Source organism: Ictidomys tridecemlineatus, chromosome 5 (genome assembly GCF_052094955.1).
Source record: "Ictidomys tridecemlineatus isolate mIctTri1 chromosome 5, mIctTri1.hap1, whole genome shotgun sequence".
NCBI classification, from domain to species: Eukaryota; Metazoa; Chordata; class Mammalia; order Rodentia; family Sciuridae; genus Ictidomys; species Ictidomys tridecemlineatus.
In genome coordinates, this window is record NC_135481.1 from 5132439 (window position 1) to 5160251 (window position 27813).

Sequence of the window (27813 nt, forward strand, 5' to 3'; positions counted from 1 at the left end):
CATATGCCCATGTATCACTAGGGCAGTTTTGCTAATTTGGAGCAATGTGGCCCAATCCCTGCAGGGTCTCAATTATGGGTCAGCTAGTAGGTCTGGATGGGACCCCACAGGATCCCTTCTTCCTGCAGGTCAGTCCAGGCTTCATCTCATCTTTGTTTAGGCTAAGAACTACCACATTTTCCTGCTCAAAGCTAGTCCCAAGGCCAATGCAGATTCAAGGGATAGGTCAGCCATACTGTAAATCTACCCACATCATTAAAGACCAACCTTCCAGTTATATTTTAATATTAAATGTAATTCTTTATCTGACAATGTTATCAAGTCAATCTGGCTGAGACCAAAGAAATAAGCAAAACAGGTCCTTTGAGCTGGGTGTGCACGACTGGCCTGTAATCCCAGAAACTTGGGAAGTGAGGCAAGTAGATCCAAAGTTTGTGGCCAGCCTGGACAATTTAGTGACACCTGTCTCAAAAAAACAAAGTTAAAAAAAAAAAAAAGGTTTGGTCCCATAAAAAGCCTGAGTTCAATATTGACAACAGAGATTTAGATTTATGTTAGGAGTGGTAGCTGGACCCAAGGTCCCTTTTCATCCTACTTGGAATGTAAGGAATGCTGTTCCTTACCCAGCCAAAAGGAGATCCAAATGTCATGACCTAGAGTGACACTAATGGCCCCGGGCTTAAAAAAAAAAAAAAAATCAGTTCTAAGATGCACAATTGTGTGGTTGCCAAGATCACAGCAGATTAAAAGTTTTTAAACTAGAAACTGCATAGTGACCTATACCAAAACCACAGGGGCTCTGCATATAGTCTAGAACACAGCCCAATACATTGTCTGAAATGGAGAAACTACATTTGCTGGTTTTTGTCTCAATAAAAATATAATTCATTATACTCAGATTCTCGACCCAGATGACTGAAATTGCACAATAGCGTTTTCGCATCTAATCACAAAGTCCAAGAGATCTTTACACCTGTAACCAAGGAATCATTGACTTTTGGCAGATCTCACCCTCCAACTTTTAGCTAGTTGGAGCTGATCCTCCTCCCAACTTCTTTTGAATGAGGTTCTTTGCATTTCTTGGAAGAAACCTTGATGGTCGGTCCCAGGGAATTTCTCCATTGCAGAAGCTAAGGCGGGATTGCCTAACAATTTCCTATGCATTTTGTGAAAAATGTATCTCTATTACAAATGTCGCAAGACAAATGTCACAAATTCACCCATCAACTTTACCAAACCACAAACTTGCATCTATTTTGGGACCCGGACGGTAAGCTTTTGGGAATAGAAGTGTCTGGCGCCTGAGAGGCAGCCCTGGCTCCCTTGGCCACGCCCCTCCCACTCCCCAGCAAGCTTGCCCGGCCCCGCCCTTCGCCAGCTTCCGAGTACCAGTTGCATCTTCGAGACGCTGCTTCAAATTTAGCTGCGCACGCTGAATCCTAGAAATTTGCATTTTAAATAAGCGCCGCACAGAATTCATATTTTCATCATCTTGGCGGGGGGGGGGGAGTAATGTCACTTCATAAAATACTCCCTACCACCTTTATCCCTTCCAGTTCCCAGCCCCCGCGCCTGGCTGACCCCGGCCGGGTGAAGAAGCCGGAACCGGCTGGTCGAGGCACCGCGGGGCGGGGCCTGCGGGGCTCGGCACTGCGCGTGTGCGCGCGTGCAGTTTGGCGTCACTCGGTCGCGCCCAGGTTCTCCTCGGCGGTGGCCCTCGGTCCCGGCCGCGGTGGGGCTGGAGGTCGTCCTGGGTAGGTTTATCTCAACGCTTCCATGGAGAAGGCGGCTAGCACGGCAGCAGCCCCGGATGCTCGCACTTACCCCTGGACGGCGACGGAGGCGGTGGCCGCGCGAGCGCTGGAGGGAGCGGCCTGTGTGGGGGTGTGAGCCAAGGTTCCGAGGGTCGGATTGCCGAGGGGAAGTCGCGCGGCCCGCGTGCCGTCTGGGGTGAAGTCGCTGCTCCTTCTTTTGAGGCACGCGCGAAGGGGCTGACTTGCGGGACAGCCTGCCGATCTCGGGTCGGGGGACAGCCCCTCCGGGGCGACTTTCTTTTACGCGTGTTCTGAGATGGACGCGGCTCTCCTAGTAAACCGCAGTGAGGAAATCCGCCGCGCATCGGATTGCCATTCAATCCCACGGAAATCCGGCTCGTTGGCCTTGTCGGTGGCGCGTGTGCAATAAGTTCTTTCGATTAGTTTTGTCTTGGTGAGTTTTAGAAAGTGGTTTCCGTTTTCTGTAACGCATTGAACGTGTCCTTTAATTTCCTAACTTTGACAATATTCCTGAATCTAGTGTTTCACTTTATACAGTTGTGCAGAACTCAGTATATTTTGGTATTGCGAGTGTGCTTCTTTAATTTCTTTGCTAGAATAGAATATCAGGTCATTAAATATAGTGTTACAGCTTGATTTCCGGGTTCTAGAAAGTGTTACACATTATGTGCTCAATTAGGATTTTTTAGTAAGAGGAAATGTTAAAGTAGCGATCTTTTGTTTCAGTAAACTGTCAAAGCACTCTCTTATGTTTGTTTGAATAGGTTTGATGTTAGTTGCTGAGTAAAATGAGTATAGTGGCTAGTATTAAAATTTGAAAAGTGTTAACAGTCCTTTTGCCTACTTCTGTATTTTCTTCTTTTCAGGCTGGAACAGTAAAGTTAAAAACTTTAAATGGAAATAAAGGGTAGTATTTACAAGAAAATGAGAATGAATAAATCATCCCTGGTTTTCAAAAGAGAGACCATATTAAACTTACATGTAAGTTAAAATTTTAACTTATGACTAATGTTGCTAAATTAGGGTTGGAGATTTAGGTTCTGGAGTTTTTTTTTTTTTATTCTTTTTAGTTATACATGACAGTAGAGTCAGTTTTGACATATTTTACAAACATGGAATATAGCTTATTCTAATCAGAATCCCAATCTTGTGGTTGTACATGATGTGGAGTTTCACTGTGATATATTTGTATGTGTACATAGGAAAATTATGTCAGATTCATTCCACTGCCTTTCCTAATCTTATCCCCCTCCCTTTTCTTCCCCTTTGTCTAATCCACTGAACTTCTATTATTCCCCACCTCCCTTCTTGTGTATTAGCATCCACATATCAGAGAGAACATTCCACCTTTGTTTTTTTTTGAAATTGGCCTATTTCACTTAGCATAATAATCTTCAGATCCATCCATTCACTGGCAAATGTCACACTCATTCTTCTTTATGGCTGAGTAATATTCCATTGTGTATATATACCACATTTTCTTTATCCATTCAGCTGTTGAAGGGCACCTCAGTTGGTTTCATAGTTTAGTTTTTGTGAATTAAGCTGCAGTTAAACATTGATGTGACTGTGTCACTATGGTATACTCATTTTGACTCCTTAACTCCTTTGAATATACACCAAGAAATAGTATAACCGGGTCAGATGGTGGATCCATTCCTAATTTTCTGAGTAATCTCCATAGTGCTTTCCAGGATGGTTGTACCAATTTGCAGTCCGACCAGCAATGTATGAGTGTACCCTTTTCCCCACTTCCTTGCCAACATTTATAGTTTCTTGTATTCTTTTTCTTCTCTCTTTTTTTTTTTTGTAGTTGTAGATGGACAGAATGCATTTATTTTATTTGTTTATTTTTATGTGGTGCTGAGGATCGAACCCAGTGCCTCACACATGGTAGGCAAGCACTCTACCACTGAGACGCAGCCCCAGACCCCTGTTTCTTGTATTCTTTTTTTTTAATATATTTTTTTATTTTTTAGTTACAGGTGGACACAATGTCTTTATTTTACTTTATGTGGTGCTGAGCCAGTGCCTCATGCATGCTAGGTGAGTGCTCTACCACTGAGCCACAACCCCAGCCCTCTTGTGTTCTTGATAATTACTGTTCTGGCTGGAGTGAGGTAAAATCTCAGTGTAGTTTTAATTTGCATTTCTTTAATTGCTAGAGATGTTGGAACATTTTTTCATGTATCTGTTGCCCATTTGTGTATCTTCTTTTGAGAAGTGTCTGTTTAGTTCCTTTGCCCATTCATTTATTGATTGGGTCATCTGGTTTTTTTTTGTTTTTTTGTTTTTTGGTGTTAAGCTTTTTGAGTTCTTTGTATATACTGGAAATTAATGCCTTATCTGAGGGTGTGGGTGACAAAGATTTTTCTGCCATTCTGTAGGCACTTTCTTCATGCTTTTATTATTTCCTTTGCTGTGAACAAGCTTTTAGTTTGATACCATCCCATTTATTGATTTTTGATTTTACTTCTTGTACTTTAGAAGTCTTGTTGAGGAAATTGGCTCCTAAGGGGACATGTTGGAGTGTTGTGCCTATATTTTCTTTTAGTAGGCAGAGGGTTTCTGGTCGATGTCTAAGTCTTTTTTTTTTTTTTTGGTGAGGAAAATGTTAGACCAGGATGCAAGAAAAGACCACTGACTCCAATAAAAATCAAATTAAAGCAAGCTTATTATTTCGACTGGCCGGGCTGCCTCTCCCTCCCAAAATGGCGGGAACAAGACAGCCCCCACCTTTCCTACAGCCCAGCTTTATAGCCCAGAAAGTTACACAAAAGGGGTGTTACAGATAACAGAACTCTGACAAGCATCATACTAATGGTAGTTTACACATTTTTTTTTGCTGGCCCCAACATCAGAATTTGTGAGGACCATTAGAGCCTCAGAGAGGATGGCCAGGGAAGGCCAATATTTATGAGGTGTCACTAAAGTTTCAGAGAGGGCTGCTATCTGGTCAGAGAGCCAGGCATGGGTGAGTTCAAGACACGGGCAGGCATTCCAAGGAGGTTCAGAGTTTGCAGTAATTTATAGTAAAGCCGAAATTATCTTTTCATGGCTTTGTGGCAAGGTGGCTCCCAATTTTAATAAAAGATCAGGTTGGGTCTATCAAAAAACAATTTTATTTATTTAATTAATTAATTTTAATTTGTTATATATGACAACAGAATGTATTACAATTCATATTACACATATAGAGCACAATTTTTCATATCTCTGGTTATACACAAAGTAGAGTCACATCCTTTGTGTCTTCATACATGTACTTAGGGTAATGATGACCATCACATTCTACGGGCTTTCCTACCCCTATGCCCCTCCCTTCCCCTTTTCATTTGATCCTCCCCATCTCCCCCCCCCCCCACCCCAGCATCCTTAAATTCAAGAAATCATTAGGCATTTGGTTTTTTGGGATTGGCTAATTTCAGTTAGCATTATATTCTCCAGCTCCATTTATTTACCTGCAAGTGCCATGATTTTATTCTCTTTTAATGTTGAATAATATTCCATTGTGTATATATATACCACATTTTCTTTATCCATTTATCTACTGAAGGGAAAGCCTAGGTCTGTAATCAACTTTGAGTCAAATTTTGTACAGGGTGAGAGATGAGATTAAATTTCATTCTGCTACATATGAATTTCCAGTTTTCCCAGCACCATTTGTTGAAGAGGGTATCTATTCTCCAGTGTATATTTTTGGTGCCTTTGTCCAGTATTAGATATGTGGGTTTGTCTGTGTCTTCTGTTTCGTTGGTCTTTATGCCTGTGTTGGTGCCAAACCATGCTGTTTTTGTTATCGTAGCTCTATAGTATAGTGTAAGGTTTGGTGTTGTGATGCCTCCTGCTTCACTTTTCTTGCTAAAGATTGCTTTGGGGGCTGGAGTTGTGGCTTAGTGGTAGAGCACTTGCCTAGCATGTGTGAGGCACTGAGTTTGATTCTCAGCACCACATATGAATAAATGAATAAAATAAAGGTCCATCGACAACTGAATATGTGTGTGTGTGTGTGTGTGTGTGTGTGTGTGTGTGTGTATTTATTTAATAAAAGATTGTTTGGCTATTCTGGGCCTCCTGTTTTTCAAAATGAATTTCATGACTGCTTTTTCTATTTCTGTGAAGAACATCATTGGAATTTTAATAAGAATTGTATTAAGTCTGTATAGTGCTTTTGGTAGTATGGCCATTTTGACTATTAATTCTGCCTATCCAAGAACATGGGAGATCTTTCCATCTTCTGAGGTCTTTTTTAGTTTCTCTCTTTAGTGTTCTGTAGTTTTCATTGTAGAGGTCTTTCACCTCTTTTGTTAGATTGAATCCCAAATATTTTATTTTATTTTTTTGAGGCTGTTGTGAATGGGATAGTTTTCCTAATTTCTTTTAGCTGACTTATCACTATTATATAGAATGTAATTGATTTATGGGTGTTAATTTTATATCCTGCTGGTGGAGTTTTTTTGGCCTTCTAAATATAAGATCATGTTACTAGCATATAGGGACAGTTTAAGTTTCTCTTTTCCTATTCGTATCCCTGCAATTTTCTTTTGCCTAATTGCTCTGGATAGAGTTTCAAGGGTATGTTGAATAGATGAGCTGAAAGAGCATCCCTGTGTTGTTCCCGTTTTTAGAGGGAATGCTTTAGTTTTTCTCCATTTAGAATGATGTTGGCCTTATATTTAACATATATGGCTTTTACAATGTTGAGGTATGTTTCTACTATCCCTAGTGTTTCTAGTGTTTTGAATACAGATGGATGCTATATTTTGTCAAATGCTTTTCTGTATCTATTAAGATAATGTGATTCTTGTTTTTAAGTTTATTGATATGGTGAATTACATTTATTGATTTCCGTATGTTGAACCAACCTTGTGTCGGTGGGGTGAAACCCATTTACTTATGGTGCACTACATCTTTAATGTGTTTTTGTATGCAAATTACCAGAATTTTATTAAGAATTTTTACATATATGTTCATAGGGATATTTTTCTGGAGTTTTCTCTCCTTGATGTGTCTTTTTCTGGTTTGGGGATCAGGGTGCTACTAGCTTCATAGAATGAGTTTGGAAGGGTTCCCTCTTTTTCTATTTTGTGGAATAATTTGAGGAAGATTGGTGTTAGTTCTTTGAAGGTCTTATAGAACTCGGCCGAGAATCCATCAGGCCCTGCGCTTTTCTTTGTTGGTAGGCTTTTGATGGCATCTTCAATTTCATGAGTTGAAATTGATAGGTTTAAATTTTCTATGCCCTCCTGGTTAATTTGGGTAAGTCATATGTCTGTAGAAATTTGTTGATGTCTTTAAGGTTTTCTAATTTAGTGGAATATAAATTTTCAGAATAGTTTCTGATTATCCTTAGTATTTTATTAGTGTTTGTGGTGATATTTACTTTCTCATTACAAATTTTAATAATTTGGGTTCTTTTTTTTTCCCTCTTCCGTTAATTAGGCTAAGGATTTATCAATTTTATTTGTTTTTTCAAAGAGGTTCTGGAGCATTTGTAAGTATGGATTTTAAAATAATTAACCAAATGAGAGGTTTGGAAAAATTAAAGCTAATTTTAGATAGCCATGAAAACCAAGCAGAAGTAAAGAGTAAGAACTCAAAAGTTTTAAGATAATACAGGCATCCAGGTGTAAAAGTAGAGTCATCCACTATTTCTGTGTAGTCCTCTGCATGTGATCATATCTTTGAGATATTGGATTTCTTCAGCTGTAAGGTGGAGGATAATGAAACCCTCTTCCAATTATTGTGTAGAAGGGAAATGATATATGTAAATTATTGGAACAGAGCCTAGGAAGATACTAGGAAGTGAGTGATAGCCATTATTGTTAGGGAGAAATAATAATAATAAATTTCATTTGTTTTCAGTATATTTCTGTTGTAAAAAATGATTCACTCATACTTAAAACCTATGATTTAAATATTAACATTTTTCCACATGTTAATTTGCTTAATTATGGTAACCATTTTATTATCTCAGTGTATTCCATAACATATAACATATTGTAAACCTCAAATATATCCAATAAAATTTATTAAAGGTTTTTTTTTTTTTTTTTTAAGTATTGGGGATCAAATCCAGGGCCTCACACATGCTAGGCAAGTACTCTATAACTGAACTACATCCATAGTGCTCTCCCTCCTTTTTATTTTGAGACAGGGTCTTACTAAATTGCCCATGCTGGCCTTGAACTTGTGACCTGCCTTAACCTCCCAAGTAACTGGGATTGCAGGTGTATGCCATCATGCCTGGCTAAAATAAATAAATAAATAAATGTGTATATGTGTGTGTATACATATATATGTATATGCACATGTATATATACATGTGTATATATATGCATGTATATACACACACATTTTTAAGCCCTTATTTAACAAGCCAAGGAAAAAAGACTTTTTTGTATTGAAGAACTAAGAACATCTTTCAGACTATAGCATGCTCAGCCTTAAAAATTTCGGTATATCTAATTGTATTGGTTTTATGTAAATTAACTTTAACGAGAACAGTTTGTATGAAGTTCTATAAAAATAAGTTGTGATTTGGTAAAATAAGTGGAATACAGATCTGTTCGATATCTTTTGGATTTTTATATAGCCTCTGCTCTGATATCTAATACCTAACTTTGCTCACTCAGGGTCAACTACAATGACCTTAAGTCTTCACTCAACGCCTTCTCCAGAAGGCCTCCTCCTCCTCCTGCAACTCCCCAGTGCCCTTAATCTGCTTTATTTTTCACTATCACATTTGCCACTTTCCGGTGTTCTTATTTATTTTATTTGTTCCATCCTACCTCCAACAGAAGGTAAATTCCATTAAGATAAAATTTATTATCTGTTTTATTCACTGCTATGCTCCTGTTGCTAGAATATTGTATGTATTCAGTACATCTTTGATGGTTGAGTAAATGAGGTAGGTAACCATCTTTGATGGTTGAATAAATGAAATAGGTAAGGTAAATTTGATGAAACTAACTGTAAGTAAAGTAAGTGGAAAGGAGAAAAATGCCTGTGAGCTAGAGGTGTTGGAGGAGACTGTAGCACAGCTTGAAGTTTGGCCTGTTCTTAGTAAAAAGCCAGGCAGGGAAGGAGGAGGGAGCCATGGCGTGTCATGGGAATGGAGTATATATAGAGTTCTGGTGTTTGTAGACAGTGGTGACCCTCATGTGATGGACATCAGATTCTGTGTTGGGAAATGAAGTGGGCCGGAGAGAGGCAGTCTGGCTATGAGGATTCTCTAAAGCCCCACTAGAGAGAGAGAGAGAGAGAGAGAATTTTTTAATATTTATTTTTTAGTTCTCTGCGGACACAACATCTTTGTTTGTATGTGGTGCTGAGGATCGAACCTGGGCCGCATGCATGCCAGGTGAGTGCGCTACCGCTTGAGCCACATCCCCAGCCCCAACACACCTGGTCCTTAAAGGGTTTCTGCTTTATGTGTTTGAAATTTTCCTAGTCCACAGATAAAGATAAAAAGGAAAGAGAAGGGCTGAGATTGTGGCTCAGTGGCAGAGCACTTTCCTCGTACATATGGGGCACTGGGTCCAATTTTTAGCACCACATAAAAATAAATAAATAAATAAAGGTATTGTGTCCACCTACAACTAAGAAAAATAGTTTTTAAAAAATGGAAAGAGAAGAATATATTTGAAATAGCATTATGAAACTTGGTTAAATATTGTGGATAAAATTCATATATAAGCCATGGTAAAGTTAGGAACAATTAACTTGCATTGACCTTAGGATAAAATGAATAAGATTTTATTATATGCATTATTTTTTAATCACCTCTTCACTTTGTAGGTTGGGAAGGGATTCTCTCCCCACAACACTAACACTGGGCACATGAGATGAATAGCAGTTTCTTAGTCACATGTCCTCCTGCCCTGGGGAGAAATACACTATACACCATACAAAATTATGGGAGGAGTTGTGGCTCAGTGCTAAAGTGCTCACCTAGCATGGATGAGGCACTGGATTCAATCCTCAGTACCACATAAAAATGAATAAATAAAATAAAGGTATGGTGTCCAAATACAACTAAAAAATATTAAAAAACAAAAAAAAACTCACGGGAGTTGTTCACAACAGAATGAAGAACCAAGAGCTGTGGGAGGCAGTCTTTGAGATAATGAGTACTTTTTGGTTCCTGAATTGGATGTAATTGCTTACTTTAATAATTCCTTAGACTGCCAGGGCAGTGAAACCCACTACATGGGATGAGTAGGACAGTGCCTGGGTGCCATGAAAATGAGAGTTGTTTGGCTTCACGATCTTATTAATAGGAGCAGAGTGGGGAGGGAAATTTGTAGTGAGGCCATTGAAAGTTTTTCTAGTTTTACCAGATATTGGGTCAGCACATAATATTGGTCTTAATTGTAGACCTTATACCACATGTATATAGCTTCCATTCAATAAAAGTTAACATTTTTAGTAAATATTACAAAAATAGTTGTATATTTGGCATTTAAAAGTCAGGTTTATCTGGGCATGGTGGCATACACCTGTAGTCCCAGGTACTTAGGAGGCTGAGGCAGGAAGATCAGGAGTATCACAAGTTCAAAGCCAGCCTAGGCAATCTAGCAATACCCTGGTCAAAAAGAGCTGGGTGAGGGCTGGGGATATCGCTCAGTGATAGAACACTTGGCTAGATTCATTTCTTAGTATTATAGAAACAAATAAAAAGGGCTGGGTAGGTAGCTCTGTGATAAAGCTCCTGTGTATTCAATACAGCAGGTAAAAAAAAAATAAGGTCAGGTTCATGTTAGTAAAGTACAAATTTGGATTTGTAAGGCTGTTGTTACTTGGAGATAAGGACTATAAAATAGAACTGAATTATTTCTGGATATCATCTTTGCAGATAACAAAGTTCCATTTTATTGATTCTGGAATATTCAGATTATATGTTTGATTTGTTCTTTTTAGACCTTCAAAAATGTGACTTGTGAGCCACAGAACTTTAAAAACTATAGTGAGAAACACAACTGTGAAGTAGTCACTTCTCAGTAGAACTTGCATAATAATAATTTTAAAAAAGAGCATTGCTTCATGAAGGTCATGGTTAAAGGAAAATGATGATTTATACATCAGATGATTTTTTGGTTGTTGGTGTTTGGAGCTGAACCAAGGGCCTCTCACATGCTAAACAAGCTTTCTACCACTGAGCTACACTCCCAGCCCCTACATCAGATAATCTTCAGGGATGTTAATTAAAGTTAGGTGACCCGTACTCATTAGACGGATGTGCCTGCCAAGAGGGTTGATATGTTTGGGTGGCTAGGTTTTTTAACTATGATTTCCCCAGACATTATGACTATTATCTTTTCACTTTCACTTGTATCTAGAACTATTACTTCCTGGCTGACTTTGATAAATTTTTGTTTTGTTTTGTTTTACAGTTTTCAAATTTGTAGGCTCTAAAGCATTGTTTACATTTTAGGATGCTTTTCTAAATGATGCAGTGGTTTTCTTTGTATGAATGGCCACTTCAAAATAGGCAGCTTTACTTTTTAGGGCCAATTATAAATCATTCCATTCATCTATATTTACCTAGAAAACATATTAAGACCTATTTTGAAACAGAGACACACAGGCTTAAAAGGTGAGTAATGTGCAGGAGCCCAAGAACTTACAGTCTGCCAAGGGAGACTAGCTCGTGAACACAGGAGTTAAACTGTGTAAGCACACACTTTATTATTTTTTGTAATGACCTTATATTGCATAATCATTTGTTCTCACCTTGTTCTCAAGTTTTCCCCTACATCCTCTGTCCTTATATTTCTTTTTTTTTTTTTTTTTAAAGAGAGAGTGAGAGAGAGGGGGGGACAGAGAGAGAGAGAGAGAATTTTAACATTTATTTATTTTTTCTTAGTTCTCGGCGGACACAACATCTTTGTTGGTATGTGGTGCTGCTGAGGATCGAACCCGGGCCGCACGCATGCTAGGCGAGCGCGCTACCGCTTGAGCCACATCCCCAGCCCTGTCCTTATATTTCTATCTCAGTAACTAATTGTTACTGTCAGCAGGGATCTCCTAACTAGCATTAAGGTTAAGTGGTAGCTTGAGATGACCATGTGACACATAAAGAGGGTGATGCCTTAGATTGTTCAACTTCTTTCTTCTCTTCTACACATCTGTTAAGGTTTGACTCATCTAAGGTTACAGACCCAACTAGAGGCAGGATGGAGTCTTCAAATTCCCTACTTATGATTTTGTCCTAGATTCATCTTGCCTTAAAAGCAGCACAAGGAGGACTAGGGATATTTGTCCAAATCCCTTGTGAGAAAGATTAATTTGAAAGGACTTCAAATAGCCATAAGCTATATATTATGTGACTGATACTTAGAAAACTCAGCACCTGTCTGATTGGAGTTTCTTCTTTCCATATTTCAGTATTATCTTGTCCTAGATTGTGGGGCAGCCTTGATTTGGCAACTTGTTAGTGGTTTCTGTCTTGGGGTCCCTATAGCTCTTAAGCACTGAAGGATGTGTTTAAAAACTTGTTTGTGGAAGTGTTTAGACATATACAAAAGTAGAAAGAATAATAAAGTGAACCCCCAGCTTTAACTGTGATCTCTGTTTTCTTTTGCAGGGCTTGGGATTGAACCCAGGTCCTCTCACATACTAGGGAAATGCTCTGCTGATGAGCTACATCCCCATCCCTCTGTGATCCCTGTGTTCTGATTCAAGTTTTTGTTTTTCAAAAAGCATGATGTAAATTTTTATACTTACTGCAGAAGCCTGTTTGTGTATAAATTAGCCATTTCAGTAGCATAAAGGAATGAGAACTTGTTCAGGCTCACAGGTCTGAGTCACCTGGGGTATTCTGTTCAGTGAGTTTCCCTCAGTTGTGATTAGTGGTCTCCCTGAGGAATGTTGATGTGATAATGGCAGTGTACAAATGAGCAAGCAGAAGTATGAGGGACCACTTTAAGTCTGTACTCAAAACTGGCACTCTCAGCCAGGCATGGTGGCACACACCTGTAATCCCAGCAGCTCAGGAGGCTGAGACAGGAGAATCGTGAGTTCAAAGCCAGCCTCAGCAATGGCAAGGTGTTAAGCAGCTCTAAATAAAATGTCTCTACATAAAATACAAAATAGGGCTGGAGATGTGGCTCAGTGGTCAAATGCCCCTGAGTTCAATTCCTGGTACTAAAAAAAAAAACCAAAACCAAAAAACTGGCATTCTGCCATTGAAACTTGCCTTGCAATGATGAGGTTTAGTAAAGTCTCAGGTCAGTGGGGTGAGGAAAAATATACTCATTGATGTGTACAAGAATCAGTGAACTTCAACTGGCAAATCAAAACAGTGGTGTGACAATGATATCTTAGAGTGATATCAACTCAGTTTGGTAGTATTTGTTATTAATCTAGTATTCCTTACTTAATTGCCTTTTGTCTGTTTCCCTATTGAAGACTAAAAGCTATTTAAAAGCTATCTTTGGATATGTGTGTGTGTGTGGTTCTGGGGATCAAAGTCAGGGACTCACACATAGTAGGCAAGCACTTTCACTAAGCAACATTCCCTGCCACAAGAAGATATCACTATTTTATCCACAGTGCTTAGCATAACATTTAGCACATACAGTGTAAATCTAATTAACACTGTTTAAGTGAACAGAGAAAGTAATTGAGGGATAAGTGGGTTTGGAAATTGAGTTGTTTTGATTAAAGGCCAGAATGTCATAACTTGAAGGATGGAAAATTATGGCTTGTTAGTAAGGATTCTGTCTGAACTGCAGATTGGTTTTGGGACTCAGTAGTTAAATTGTGGGATTAAAAAATCCCAAAATATGATAGAAAGATAGACTTGCAGTTATAACCAGTCACAAACCTTGTTGCTAAGTGGTGTGTTTTCTTTGCTTTGGACACTTTAATTTAGTCAGCAGAATTCATAAGTTGGCTCATGTGGAAAAAATTGTGTAGCCTGTACTTTCCATCAGATCTTTTAGATTGAGCTTCTGGTAACATGGTCATGTTCTCTAAAATTCAATACTACCAAACCTTGTATACAAGTATACATTTTTATTGGAATTGTCATTCTCTGCTAACAAATAATGTGAACTTGGTCTTCTCTCAGCATATCCTCAGATAGGTTAAATAAATAAATTATCATGTTTATATCCACATATATTACTAAGAAGAAAATATATACATGGGAAAAATTGGAATTTCTCCATATAAATTATTCAATAAGGACACATTTGTGAAAATGATAAATATCTAATAAGCTAGATTTGTGTATGGTTATGTCTGAGTTTTATTCTGTAGAATTTTTTTTTCTCATTAGGAGAGTTTTGTTGCTGTGGGTTAGCTATGATGAGAAACATTTTCTTATAAAAATATAGAATGAGAGTTTATAAAGTCAATTAAAACTTGGTTTTATGTCACAATCCAATTTTTGGCCATAGTTGGAAGAAGCAATTATTAGATTGGTATTAAATTAAGTTTTTTTTAATCTATAACAGTAATAAAACTATCTTCCTTTGTGAGAAGAGAATTTAAGTAAATTTAAATTGTGAACTGTCATGATCATTCTGTGGACATCTCATTTCATTTTGTATTGTTTAGATGTGAAGATTGCATCCCCCTGCCTTCAGTGCCAGCAGTTTCTCTGTTCTGTAATCAATGTGATTCACAGGAGCTTCTTAAGTGACAAACGAAATGAGCCCAGGGCGTGGAAAATATGATTTCTATATTGGTTTGGGATTGGCTATGACCTCCAGCATTTTCATAGGAGGGAGTTTCATTTTGAAAAAAAAAGGCCTTCTGCGACTTGCCAGAAAAGGATCCATGAGAGCAGGTATGTTGCACCATATATGATTTGAAATGACTTTAGTGTACTTACATACTCAGGTTTTTTGACTATGGAAGAACACATATTCTTTCATGAATAGAGTCAAACCTTTCAACTGTTTAAGACTTCTGAATGATTATAGACAATTAAATATCAATTTTGTAATAAGAAAACAGAAAGATGTCAAATCAATTAACTTCCCACACTTTCTGTTGTTAGCAAAGGGAAGAGGGACCAATGCCAAATTAGCACCCAAACTTTTATTAAATTTTTGAATACAGAGCAGGAAATAGGATTCATGAATAGAACCAGAGTCTTAGTGAAAGCTGGGGTAGCCCATCATTCTATTTCTACTTCTAGACCTCTTTGGACCTCATGAGTAGACATGCTTTGGTAGTAAAAATTATTACTTTCTCTCTTTCCTGTGCCATCTTGGGCAAAGTAAAAAATAGTAACATCTACTATTTGTTTCCCAGTCCCTCATCCTTGATCCTAAGGCACACACTTTCATTATCCATAAAGAATATGTTTATAAAGGATTCATTCACCTTGGCTTAAGTATGGATTGTGTTCTGACATTGTTGGTTTGGTGAAGAGTAAAGCCAAGGATAAAGCAGTAAGTGCATCTGGGCAGCCCCATACTATGATCAGTTCTTAGTCTTTATAGGAAGGACTAGAGTCTCCTGCTAAGTGGAGCTGCAGATAATTTATTTAAAGTACTTATAGTCGAGAAATGAGGTATTTTGTTTTGTGGTGCTGGGAATTATTCCATGGTCTTACACATGCTTGACAAATACTGAGCTACACCCTCACCCCATTTTTTTTCATTGAATGCTTTTGCTTTTATATTATGTCTTTATTGGTATATTATAATTATGTGTAATAATGGGATTCATCATGCCATATTCATATATACGTATAACGTAATTTTATCAATCTTATTATCTTTCTCTTTTCCTTCCACCTCCTTCCCCCTGATCCCTTTGCTCTACTCTACTGATCTCCATTCAATTATTAGTAAAATATTTTATTTAGTGTGTTATAACAAGTCTGTTTATTATTATACTTGTCATAGTTTATTTAAGAGTGTGATCATTGGGGCTGGGATGGTGGTGCAGTGGTAGAGTGCTCACCTAGCATATGTGAGGCACTGGGTTTGATTCTCAGCACCACATATAAATAACTAAAATAAAGGTCCATTGACAACTTAAAAAAAATTTAAAAAAGAGTGTGATTATCTTCCAAAGAAGTAAAATATTTCTTCATTCACAGGTCAAGGTGGCCATGCATATCTTAAAGAATGGTTGTGGTGGGCTGGACTACTGTCAAGTATGTATAGAGAACATTTCAAGAAAATGTTATAGCTATGTGTTAAAATATTTGCACATACTATTACAGTGTTTTTACTAGCAAATTTTAAAATTTAAATCTTGTTTTAATGAATAAAATTCAAAATATGTAAGTCTGTAAAAGTTATTCAGCAGGTAATAGTTTATTTAATTTGAATATTAAGACCTTTTTTACTCATCTGATTAGAACATGTTTGATACCCCTGTACATTTTTTTAAAATTCTGCTAAATTTAAGAAGATAATTTTGTGGCGGGGGGTACAGTTTAGTCATAGAGCACTTGCCTAGTCTTCTCAAGGCCGTGGGTTAGATTCTCCATCACTGGAAAAAAAGAAGGTAATTTTAAAAGTGAAAATTCATAGGAAAATCTAATTTTCAGTTCTGCCTTCATTGGTTCTTATTCCAAATTAAAAAGGAGGCATTTTTATTTGATAAGACTGTCCGTGCTTATTTGTTGACTATTTTTTTAAAAGTTTGTAGAGAAAAATTGTTCTTAACACTGAGTCTTGATTATATAACAATTAGTAATTGATTGTCTCCTGTATGTCGGACATTTTTCTAGGTGCTGGAGATATAACAGCACCAGAAGATATAACACCATCCTGTCCTTAACCTTTCTTTTCTTTCTTTCTTTCTTTCTTTTTTTTTTTGTACTGGGGATTGAACTCGGTGGCATTCAACCACTAAGCCACATCCCCCGCCCTATTTTGTATTTTATTTAGAGACAGGGTCTCACTCACTGAGTTGCCTAGCACCTCGCTTTTGCTGAGGTAGCTTTGAACTCATAATCCTCCCGCCTTAGCCTTGAGAATTGCTGGGATTACAGGCATATGAAGTAATTAAAACATTAAAAATAAAATATTTGCTGGGGACTGTGACACATACCGGTCATTTTAACTTTTTTTTTTTTTTTTTTGTGAGACTCAGGCAAAATTGCTCAGCCTAGGCAACATATTTAATTTATTTGTTATTTATTTATTTAAATTTTTTAGTTGTAGATAGACACAGCAACTTAATTTTGATCATTAATTTTTTTATGTGGAGCTGAGGATTGAACCCAGTGCCTCACACATGCAAGGCAAGCACTCTGCCACTGAGCCACAACCCCAGCCCCCCATCTCTTTAATAAGTAAGTTAAATTTAATTAAAGGAAGGAACACAGGAGATTGAGAATTTAGCAAAAGCAACAGAAACCTGACCCACAGACTCTCCAGATACGGGAAGTATCTTGACTATAAAACAACTTTGTTTACTACACTGGCATATAGTGATATTACAGATTGGCAAAAGAACTGAAAAGAAATTTTAGAATTAAAAAATGCAATAAAGAAAATTGAATTGCTTAGTAAGGTATGGTTAGGTATGGATGAAGAGAGACTTAGTGAACTGGTGGTAGTTTGGAAAAAATTAAAATGTAGCAAGCAGAGACCAAAAAATGGAAAATATAAATCTAAGGATTATGGAACTTATAGGATTCAGAGACTAATTGAATAAGGATCAAAGAGAATGGAGAAGAGGCAATGTTTGAACAGAAAAATGAGACTTTTCCAAAACTGACCAAATTTATTAAACTTCAGATAAAAGAAGCACAACAAGACCTACACAGAATTTGTGAAAAGAAAATTTACTACCTAAACACTTGCTAGTAAAAGTGATGAAAACCAAAGGCACAGTGTTTTAAAAGCTGTCAGGAAAAAAATATCATTGTACCCTCAAAGGAATAATAAATTGAAAGCAGAATTTTAACAACATTGAAAATAGAAAGCAGTTGGAAATAGAGCTTCAGAATTCTGACAAACTACTGGTAGTATAATTCCCTATTCAGTGAAAATATGCTTCAAGAATAAAACTCAACAGACGTATTTTGGACAAACCAAAACTGATCATTTGAAAGGATATACAGTTAGCAGATGGAAGTTCACAGATATAGAAAGAGTGAGGAATGTGTGAGTATATCTGCCTGAATGTGGATGAATAAAAATAATAAAGCTAAATATTAATATTAAACTTGACAGGTTTATGATACCTGTTGTATCATATGGTATTCAGTTAAATAAAAACAAGTGTATGACTTTCACAAGTGTAGGAAGACATAGAATTAGAAAGAAAGGCATTTGTAAACTTGCTATTTGCAGATTACATGCTTATGGGTATAAAACTTTCAAAGAATATATAAGTAATTTTTAAGATTAGTAAAGTTGAATATTTCACTGTATGTTAGCAGTCATTAGAAAATGAAATGTTAAAATAGTAATATTGGCATATAATTTAAAAAATAGTTACTTGTAAACCTAAGATGGGAAAGACTCCCTATGCAGCAATAAAAAATGACAAAATCATAGAATTTGCAGGGAAATGGATGGCACTAGAGCAGATTATGCTTAGTGAAGCTAGTCAATCCCTAAAAAACAAATACCAAATGTCTTCTTTGATATAATGAGAGCAACTATGAACAGAGCAAGGAGGAAGAGCAGGAAGAAAAGACTAACATTAAACAGAGTCATGAGATGGGAGGGAAAGGAAGAGTAAAGGGAAATTGCATGGAAATGAAGGGAGACCCTCATTGCTATACAAAATTACATATAAGAGGTTGTGAGGGGAATGGGAATATAAACAAGGAGAGTAATGAATTACAGTAGATGGGGTAGAGAGAGAAGATAGGAGGGGAGGGGAGGGGGGGATAGTAGGGGATAGGAAAGGTAGCAGAATACAACAATTACTAATTGGGCATTATGTAAAATTGTGGATGTGTAACCGACGTGATTCTGCAATCTGCATTTGGGGTAAAATTGGGAGTTCATAACCCACTTCAATCTAATGTATGAAATATGATATGTCAAGAGCTTTGTAATGTTGTGAACAACCAATAAAAAAAAAATTAAAAAAAAAAAAAAAAAGAGAAAACCAAAACATTACTGAGAAAAAGAAGTTCCAAATAGGAGATACCATCCTCGTGATTCAAAATGTAAAATTTTCATATTTCTTCATACTGCCATATTTCTTCAACTGCACAGGTTGAATATTATCCCATTCAAAACCATAGGTTGATTTTGATATATGAAAAGTTGATGTTTATATAGAAATTTGAAAGTCCCAAATGGGCAAAGACATTCTGTAACAATGTTTCTTTCTTTGTTGGTTAAGACTTGTTGTAGAGTTATACTAATCAAGTTAGTATAGTATTGCATCAAAGTAGATGTATAAACTAATAGAATAAAATACAGAACCCTGAAACAGACCCTCAGTCAGTATATGACAAAAGTGTCATTAATGTAGAGAAATGCATTCTTATAACAATCCACATGGAAAAGAAGATACTCAATTCCTGTTGCATTCTGCATACACTTAACTTTAGGTGGTCTATAGGCCTAAATGTGAAAGGTATGATGTTGAACTTAGATCGATATTTTTTTAACTAGTTGTATGAATTACTGATTACAAAGGAAAAATATTTTAAGATTTGACATTGAAATTAGAACTTTTGACCGTATTAACCAGGTATGATGGTATACATATTATCCCAGTACTCCAGAGGCTAAGGCTAGAGGATTACAAGTTTGAGGCCAGCTTGGACAATTTAGAAAAACTCTGTTAAAAATAAGATAAATAAAAAGGACTAGGGATGTAGCTCAGTGGTAGAGCATTTGTCTAGTAAATGTACGGGGCCCTGGGTTTTGCAAATAAAAAGAAGAAGGAATATTCCCAATACTGCAAATAAAACAGAAAACTTAATTTGATCAAAAAAGTTTACTATGAGAATGAAAAGCAGATGGAGAGTTTGAAAAAAGTAATTGGAATGTGTTTAACAAGCAAGATTTATGCCCAAAACATATAAATAAATAATAAGAGAAAAAAAATAATCTAGTAGACAAATAAGGGACAAATGTGAACACTACTTCACGAAAAGATGTCACATGGCCAATAAATAGATAAGAATGGGAAATGCAGATTGGAAGCATAATAGAATAATTCTGTATCCCAAATGGATTAGCAAATTTTTAAAGTCTGACAATACCAAGTATAGTGAAGAGTGTGGCATTAGTAGGTAAAAATTGGTATAACTATTTCAGAAAACAGTTATGAGGGATCCTTATGAAGTCATGCCCTTCCTCTGCTTAGGATTCCCCAGTGTCTTTTCCACTTACATATCATAGAATCTGCAGTGGGACTCAGCAAAGTCCTATCTTTTTTGGCTCTATTGGAGCCACCCTGGCTTCTTTGGTGTTCAGACGTGCCAGTCAGGTTTTAGTACTTTACATTATCTCTCCCTGAAATGTTTTACCCCCAGATAAAGCCCTCACTTTATTTTAGAATGTTCAAGATTCCTTTTCAGAGAGTCGCCTCCTGATACCATGATATAAATTAGGACTAGCTTCTTCTACTCTTTACCCTTGCTTTGTTTTCTCCGTAGCACTTTAAAGTACTTGGGCAGAGGGTGAGGTCGCAGTTCATGTGTGTACTGGGTCTTGAACCAAGGGGTGCCCTACCACTACGCTACATCCTCAGCCCTTTTTATTTTTATTTTGAGAATAGGGTCTTGCTGTGCTGCCACTGGCCTGAAACTCCTATCCTTCTCCTTCAGCCTCAGTAGCTGGGATTACAGGCATGAGCTACAGCATCAGGCTCTTACTTTTAACTCTTTGACACATGTATTTTGTGTGCCTTCCCTAACTAAATTTGGAAGTGTTACGAGAGTAGTGTCATTGTTTTTCTCCCTACTGTATTTCCTGTCCTAGAACAGGACCAGGCATATTGTAGGAAATATGTTTTTAAATGGAGAAGCCAGTGAGAAAGACTCAGAAGTACCTTCATATCAGTGTTAGTTCTTTTCATTGATTTGTGGTTTTGTCCTAGGATATAAATGTTTAAATTATTATATTAATATACCTTTATAATAAATATAAACTAGCTTTTTCTTTTTCTTTTTAAAATTTTTTTAGTTGTTGGATAGACCTTTATTTTATCTATTTATTTTTATGTGGTGCTAAGATTCAAACCCAGTGCCTCATACATGCTAGGCAAGCGCTCTACCACTGAGCCACAACCCCAGCCCACTAGCTTTTTCAATTAAAATTATAGATTTGTGTTCTTTCTAATTCACTTGGCCACTAGATATTTACAACTTAGAGAATCATAATCTTTATAAACAAAGGGGACGAAATATGGAAGTTATTGAATACAGTTGAAATAATATAGATTTTGCATAAAGTGAAAGCATTTCCAAATTGAATATATACATTCCTTCCTGAAAGTTTTTTATTTTTTTTAAATTGTCTCTCTCTCTAAGTGGGGGCAGGCGAGGTGGCCAACTTCGCTGCATATGCCTTTGCACCAGCCACGCTAGTGACTCCACTGGGAGCTCTCAGCGTCCTCGTAAGGTAAGGACACAACCTTTCACATATGCCAACAATAGTCAGTATTTTGATCTGTATTCAGTGCTGTCTAATTACATGTATTCAGCATAACTTAAATTTCAATAGACTCGATAATTATTTTTGTACTGTGTAGTAATTTGCTCTTCAAAAGTTATCCTCTGCATAGGCAAGTTGTTAATTTATTGGGGGAAGATGATTTTGTGCTTTGTTTTGTATTCAGAGCCAATACTAGTTCTTTGATTTCAATTTTTGAAAATTTGCATTTGTCCCAACATTTAAGTGTATGTATACTTTGGTAGATCATGGTTGCTGATGAATAGATTTCTACATCTAGTACAGAAAGCCAGGGTGAGGTTCCATGCCTTTGAAGACTGGCCTGAGGTGCTTGTCAGTCTAAGGCTTGTTCTGTTTCTGTTTTAATGATTATTCCAAACAACTAAGCTCATTTTGAGGTCTGAGTTTTGGTTAGGATTTGGAAAGTTGACTGACTATAGTTAGGTAATATTTTTCTTCTTTGTTTTTAAGAAACTGTATGTAAAATAGAGTTATGATATAAGCCTTTACCCTTAACTTTCCTTACATTACACCATTATTTTATTTATTGGTTTATACTATATTTTCTTTTTAGGTATGGATAAACCTGTGGTGTTAAAACATAATTTATAAACAAATTTTGCTTTTAACAAATTCCTTGTTTCTTTTGCTTTTAACTCCACATTTCTAAATAACAGGATAATTAGTAGGCAAATTATATGAAGTTAAATGAACACATAAGTGGAACGCATGAATTTTTAGGGATAATTTAAGTTGAGCAATTTTTAATGGTTTGGATATAGAGTCAATTAGAACTTAAGTTGTACAAACTATAGCTCTTTTATTGTGCATTTCATATGGACTTTTTCCTGTAGAAAGATGATAAATACCATCTTAGTGTATAGTGTATATACAATCTTATGGTATATATACAATCATATACTTTTTTTTTTTTTTTTTTTTTACTTTGGCTAAAGACCAGATACTTCATAAGCTCTCAGTGTTCTAGTGTGGGTTCAGTAATTTTAAATTATAAGTTTGTTGATATTTAAAAATGAGAAAAATAACTGATATTTGAAAGTTCTCAGCATTCTTTTCTCCCCATTTTAGTGCCATTCTTTCTTCATACTTTCTAAATGAAAGACTTAATCTTCATGGGAAAATTGGATGTTTGCTAAGCATTCTAGGATCTACAGTTATGGTCATCCATGCTCCAAAGGAAGAGGAGATTGAGACGTTAAATGAAATGTCACACAAGTTAGGTGATCCAGGTAAGAATAAAAGAAAAGCCTTTATTCTTACTTTACTTTTGTAAAGTAAAATAAAAATATCCCCACTAACTACTAGAGAATATTTTAACTGCTGAGCTCCATCGCCAGCCCTTTTATATTTTATTTTGAAACAGGGGTTTTGTTTTTGTTTGTTTTGGTTTTTTGTACCAGGGATTGAACCAGGGGTGCTTAACCACTGAGCCACATCCCCAGCTCGTGTGTGTGTGTGTGTGTGTGTGTGTGTGTGTGTGTGTTACAACAAAGCAGTTTATTTGTGATCATGTTTGAGTCTCTATATGTCCTTCACAAATTCAATTTTATATAATCTGATACTTTCTTAAAACTTAAACTTTGAACTTCTAGACTTTTATTTCCTTAGAACAGAAGGGCTGGTATAAATTATTTTCCAGAAATGAGGTACCATTTCACAGAACTGGTTTCTCTTTTTTTTGCAAGATTTTTGTTTGTTTGTTTGTTTTGATGGTGCTGGGGATTGAACCCAGGGCCTTATGCATGTGAGGCAAGCACTCTACCAACTGAGCTATATCTCCAGCCCCTGTTTCCAAGTTTTAAAGAACTAAATTTGTATTTGTTAAAATCAAAAAAAGTAGGAAGGATGATCTTTACAAATAATTTTGATTAAATATGTGTTCAAAGAAAGCAGGATAAAAAGTCTTTTTCTTTAATATTCTGTATTATACTATATTGATGTTCAATAGGAATGAGCTTCTGTCATTTGCTTTGAATGAGTAGTGGGGAATGGGATATGTTGGGAATTTCATATCAGGTAACAGAATCATTCTCTTGGGCAAACCATAAGCAGGGGCAGCTGTTCTGTAACCATATGGTGTTCCATAGCCTGGAGCTATGTGGCCAGGAGCTGCTATAGCCCCAACAAAAGCTCCCCTTGTCAGAGTTCCTCTTCCTCTGCCCCTAACTACCTGGAATGCTGCAGACACACCTGTATTCATGACACCCTTTGCCTGAGGAATAATCTTCTTTTTCTTATTATTTGCCACATTGGGTCCAGAAAATAGCTTCTCCAGGGCAGCTAAGGCTGCATTTGCCCTGGCCGTGTATCATTTGGACCTGTTCCTCTGAATTTCTGTCCATCTACTTTTACCTCCATTACAAAGCGCTTGTCATGGTTTCCAGCAGTTTCTGAGATGAGTTCATTCTTGAGACCTCTTCTTTTTTCATTGAGTTCCATTATAGGATTTTTGCCACTTGCTGTTAGGGTAGGGCCCTGAGTTCTTACTTCTAAGGTACTGGTGGTTTCAGTTATAGAATTTCCAGTGTTATTGCTTGAATTTGAAGACACTGTTTCATTTTTGCTTTTATTATCTGATTTTTCATCAGAACTCATACATTCAATATCTGCATCAAAGCCTGTTGGAGATCCCATTCATTGCCTATAATGCATTTACTGCTGCGTGAAGTTTTACTGTTTTCTTGGAAGGTCCCGAGATGTGCTATCCACATCTACAGACATTGTAAAGATGGCAGGGCCAGACTAAGACAGGAAGCCCAGGCCTGATCTGATTTAGCTTCATTAGTGCATTTATAAGGTCTATTACTTTACTATCCAGGATTTTCTTTAGGTTTTGTTTCATCTTCTTATTAGGATCTTTTCTTCTTGGGGTGGGGGAAGGCATAGACCACTGAGCCACATCTTCAGCCCTGTTTTGTATTTTATTTAGAGACAGGGTCTCACTGAGTTGTTTAGCACCTTACCATTGCTAAGGCTGGCTTTGAACTCACAATCCTCCTGCCTCAGCCTCCCAAGCCAGGTGAGCCCAGTCTATTTTGGCAACTTTTGATTAAAGATATAAAAGAAAATGTGAAGATTCTGAGTGCTGTTTTCCTTCTTCAGAGAGAACTTAAATTCTCTCTAGCAGAAACATAGAAGTCCAGCAGATCACTTTCACCCTGGTGTTGTTGTAAGCTTAATTAGGTCTGGTTTTCAGTTTGCCTTTTTTTCTTCATATCACTCTGGCTTTCAACTGGTAGCTTGGGCTCCTTCACTTAGGAAGTTGTGAGCTCCTGTGTCCACTCAGTACCACAAGACTGCTGATATCTCAGTTCAGCCTCACATCCTCCTTTTAGGCTTTTTTTTTTTTTTTTTGCTTCTCTGATCTTGGCTGTGTAGCTTATGTGCCCACAAATGCTGTTAAGGGAATAGCACACAGAAATTTGGGATCACTACTTGGTAGTTTCCTCTTTTCTGGAGCTTGGCCTATTAAATCCTAGCTGCTTAGCCAACTCCAAATTCCAAAGTGTGTCTATCTAGTTCACTGAAACTTCCTTAAGTTTCCTTTGCTGAGTGGGCAGTTCCCCAGGGAAAAAAGCATTGGTGAGTGTTGAGCAGTTCCCCGCCCCCCCCCCCTTTTGGAATTTTGGTACCTTAAGTTATGGCTGCTTCGATTGTTCTCAAGTATTGTTTATTTTGGTTTTGTTGTTGTTGTTGTTTTGGTTTCATGATTTATCCATCATTTGAAGTTGCTTTAGAGTACAAGGTTAGTCTGATATTTCAGTATTGCCTCTCAGGATATTAAGAATAGTTCATCTTTTTTTAAAAAAAAATTTTTGTAGTTGTAGATGGACACAATACTTTTTTATTTACTTATCTTTATGTGATGCTGAGGATCAAACCCAGGGCCTCACACTGAACTACAGGCCCAGCCCCGCCCCCCTTTTTTTAATGAAGAGTTATTTATTTTGAAGTTTTCCTCCATCTAGTGGAAGAAATAAAGGCTTTGCTTTTTTCTATTGTTATGGCCTCTTGGTCTTTGACTGCCTTTTATTTAAAATTCAGGCTGGTCAGATCTCCAGTAAAGAAGTGCCCCTATGTTGAACAGAGGTTAACACCCAGATGCAACTCTTACCTTAGCATGATGTTCACATGCTCAGCTGGAACTGGTTAGGAGTCCTCTATTGCATATAGTGGATGGAAGGGACAAAGAGTCACTCAGACATGCAGAACTTGGCAGGGACCAGAAGTCACATTGCTTCTTGAATGGACTTCCAGCCAGACCTCTAGTTCAAAGTTGTCTTCATTCCTTCATGGGGACTTGACTTTGTGAGTGTTCAGTGTTTCTGAGTCATTTTCACATCTGATTACTGATATATGATTCACCTATCTTAGGTCAATTATATTATGAGTTGTCCTCTGCTTTGTTAAAATATTGTTGCCATTATTTCTGTATTTGTTTCTTTAAAAATCTTTTATTAGTGGAGTTTGAGGAACGCAGAGTGCCTTTCCTTATCTTAAAATGCAGATAACCGTTTAGTACAAATTGCCAGGAACAACACCTGGCCACAGTACTAAACGGTTTTTAGCTACTTTCATGCTAGCTTTAGTTCTCCAAATTCTGCCAGAAACCCTACCATATTTTTCAAATTCTCTTAAGGGCATGCTGTTTATCCTTGCACTTGTTCCTAAATATTAGAAAAAAATTACTCTTTTTTAGGGAAAACTTGATTCATATCTCCCATTTTTGGCATCTGTACATTGTTGAACATTCAAGGGCACCTTGTGATTTCTCTACTAGTTTCTGTCCCTGTACTGATCACCCTTGTCCTACTTTTTTGTGTGAGTTAGAGCACTTAAGTAGGCATAAGAAACTACTTGAAAATATTATTGGTGTTAAAATTTGAGAACATAAAGCATACTTAAACCTTCCAATGTGTACATGTAATGAAATCTTTGTGGGTATTCTTTTGCTAGAGCAACAAAATAAAGTTGAATTTTATTTTTGTGTTATACCTTCTTACTGCATTGTTTTGTTTGGAGTGTCTAAATGTTTAAGGATAGTGTTTGACTAAATTCTTGACCAAGTATCTTTTCTTTGCCTCCTCCAGGTTTTGTGGTATTTGCAACAATTGTGGTCATTGTGTCCTTGATATTAATCTTTGTGGTGGGACCTCGCCACGGACAGACAAATATTCTTGTGTACATAACAATCTGCTCTGTGATTGGAGCGTTTTCAGTGTCCTGTGCAAAGGGCTTGGGCATCACCATCAAAGAACTGTTAGCTGGAAAGCCTGTGCTGCGGCATCCCCTGGCCTGGATTCTGCTGCTGAGCCTCGTCATCTGTGTGAGCACACAGATCAATTACCTAAACCGGGCCCTGGACATATTCAACACTTCCCTTGTAACACCAATATATTACGTTTTCTTTACAACCTCAGTTTTAACTTGTTCAGCTATTCTTTTTAAGGAGTGGCAAGATATGCCTGCTGATGATATCATTGGGACTCTGAGTGGCTTCTTCACAATCATTGTGGGGATATTCTTGTTGCATGCCTTTAAAGATGTCAGCTTTAGTCTAGCAAGTCTGCCTGTGTCTTTTCGAAAAGATGATAAAGCAATGAATGGCAATCTCCCTACTATGTATGAAGTTCTTAATAATAATGAAGAAAGCTTAACCTGTGGAATTGAACAACACACTGGTGAGAATATCTCACGGAGAAATGGAAATCTGACAGGTTTTTAAGATTCGATTTAAAGGTTAATCCATAATTATGTTATAGTGATTTTGAATATCAGAATCTGTCTGAAAAAGCATTGTCCTCAAATAATGTTCTCTAAAGACAATCTTTTTTAAGTTTTCAATAATTTGGACCAAGAAGTTACTTTTCTTATATTTAAACAAGGTAGCTTACTAAAAATGGCCTCAGTGTGTGGCCAATTTCTATTAACATGGTATAATTGTAGAGGTATTTTACATTTTGATTCTTTCTTCAAAATTTAAATGCACTAATGACAAGTTTTAAGTCTATAAAAATGCTTTATTTTTTCATTATTGATGAAAGTCTGAAATGTACATTTGTCATTCCCACTCCCATCAATCCCTGATCATGTAAGGCTTTTTGATTATAAACAAGAACAAAACTATCCCAATACATTATCCTCTGATTTATCTTACCTATAAAAGTGGCTCCTGTTTGGATGAATTATTTTGATGTTGAAATGTTAAAGGGAATCCTAAGTTACTAAATGAAGGAAACTCACAGACCAAAAAAAAAAAAAATAGTAGGAATCATGCCAAGGAAATATTTCTTAGGCTATGACTTGTCACCACACATGTGGTTTACTGTGTGCATTTGATGGTATTCTTAGAACCCTATTAAACCAGCACATCGTGCATCCATTGGGCTGGGCTCTGCTTTGTACCTTGGCTGGATTTATTCTTCCGTTACTTGAATTCCATGGGA

General features: G+C 36.9%; 1 protein-coding gene across 6 annotated transcripts; it reads left to right on the top strand.

The window, feature by feature from the left end:
- The first annotated feature begins 1640 nt into the window (after nt 1-1640).
- On the top strand, nt 1641-27745 carry Nipa2 (NIPA magnesium transporter 2). 6 transcript variants are annotated; one of them, XM_078049126.1, is made up of 8 exons: nt 1645-1754; nt 2642-2756; nt 3755-3821; nt 14343-14574; nt 15841-15897; nt 21205-21295; nt 22436-22596; nt 26458-27745. In XM_078049126.1, exons 4-8 carry the CDS (start codon nt 14436-14438, stop codon nt 27090-27092), a joined length of 1083 nt encoding a protein of 360 aa, XP_077905252.1. In that variant the 5' UTR covers nt 1645-1754; nt 2642-2756; nt 3755-3821; nt 14343-14435; the 3' UTR covers nt 27093-27745. The 6 variants fall into 6 exon arrangements, with proteins under 6 accessions (XP_013215148.1, XP_077905252.1, XP_021584609.1 ...); XM_078049124.1 differs by having other exon boundaries at nt 1657-2208; XM_078049123.1 differs by lacking the exon at nt 3755-3821 and adding an exon at nt 9069-9138 and having other exon boundaries at nt 1657-2208.
- The last annotated feature ends 68 nt before the right edge of the window (nt 27746-27813 follow it).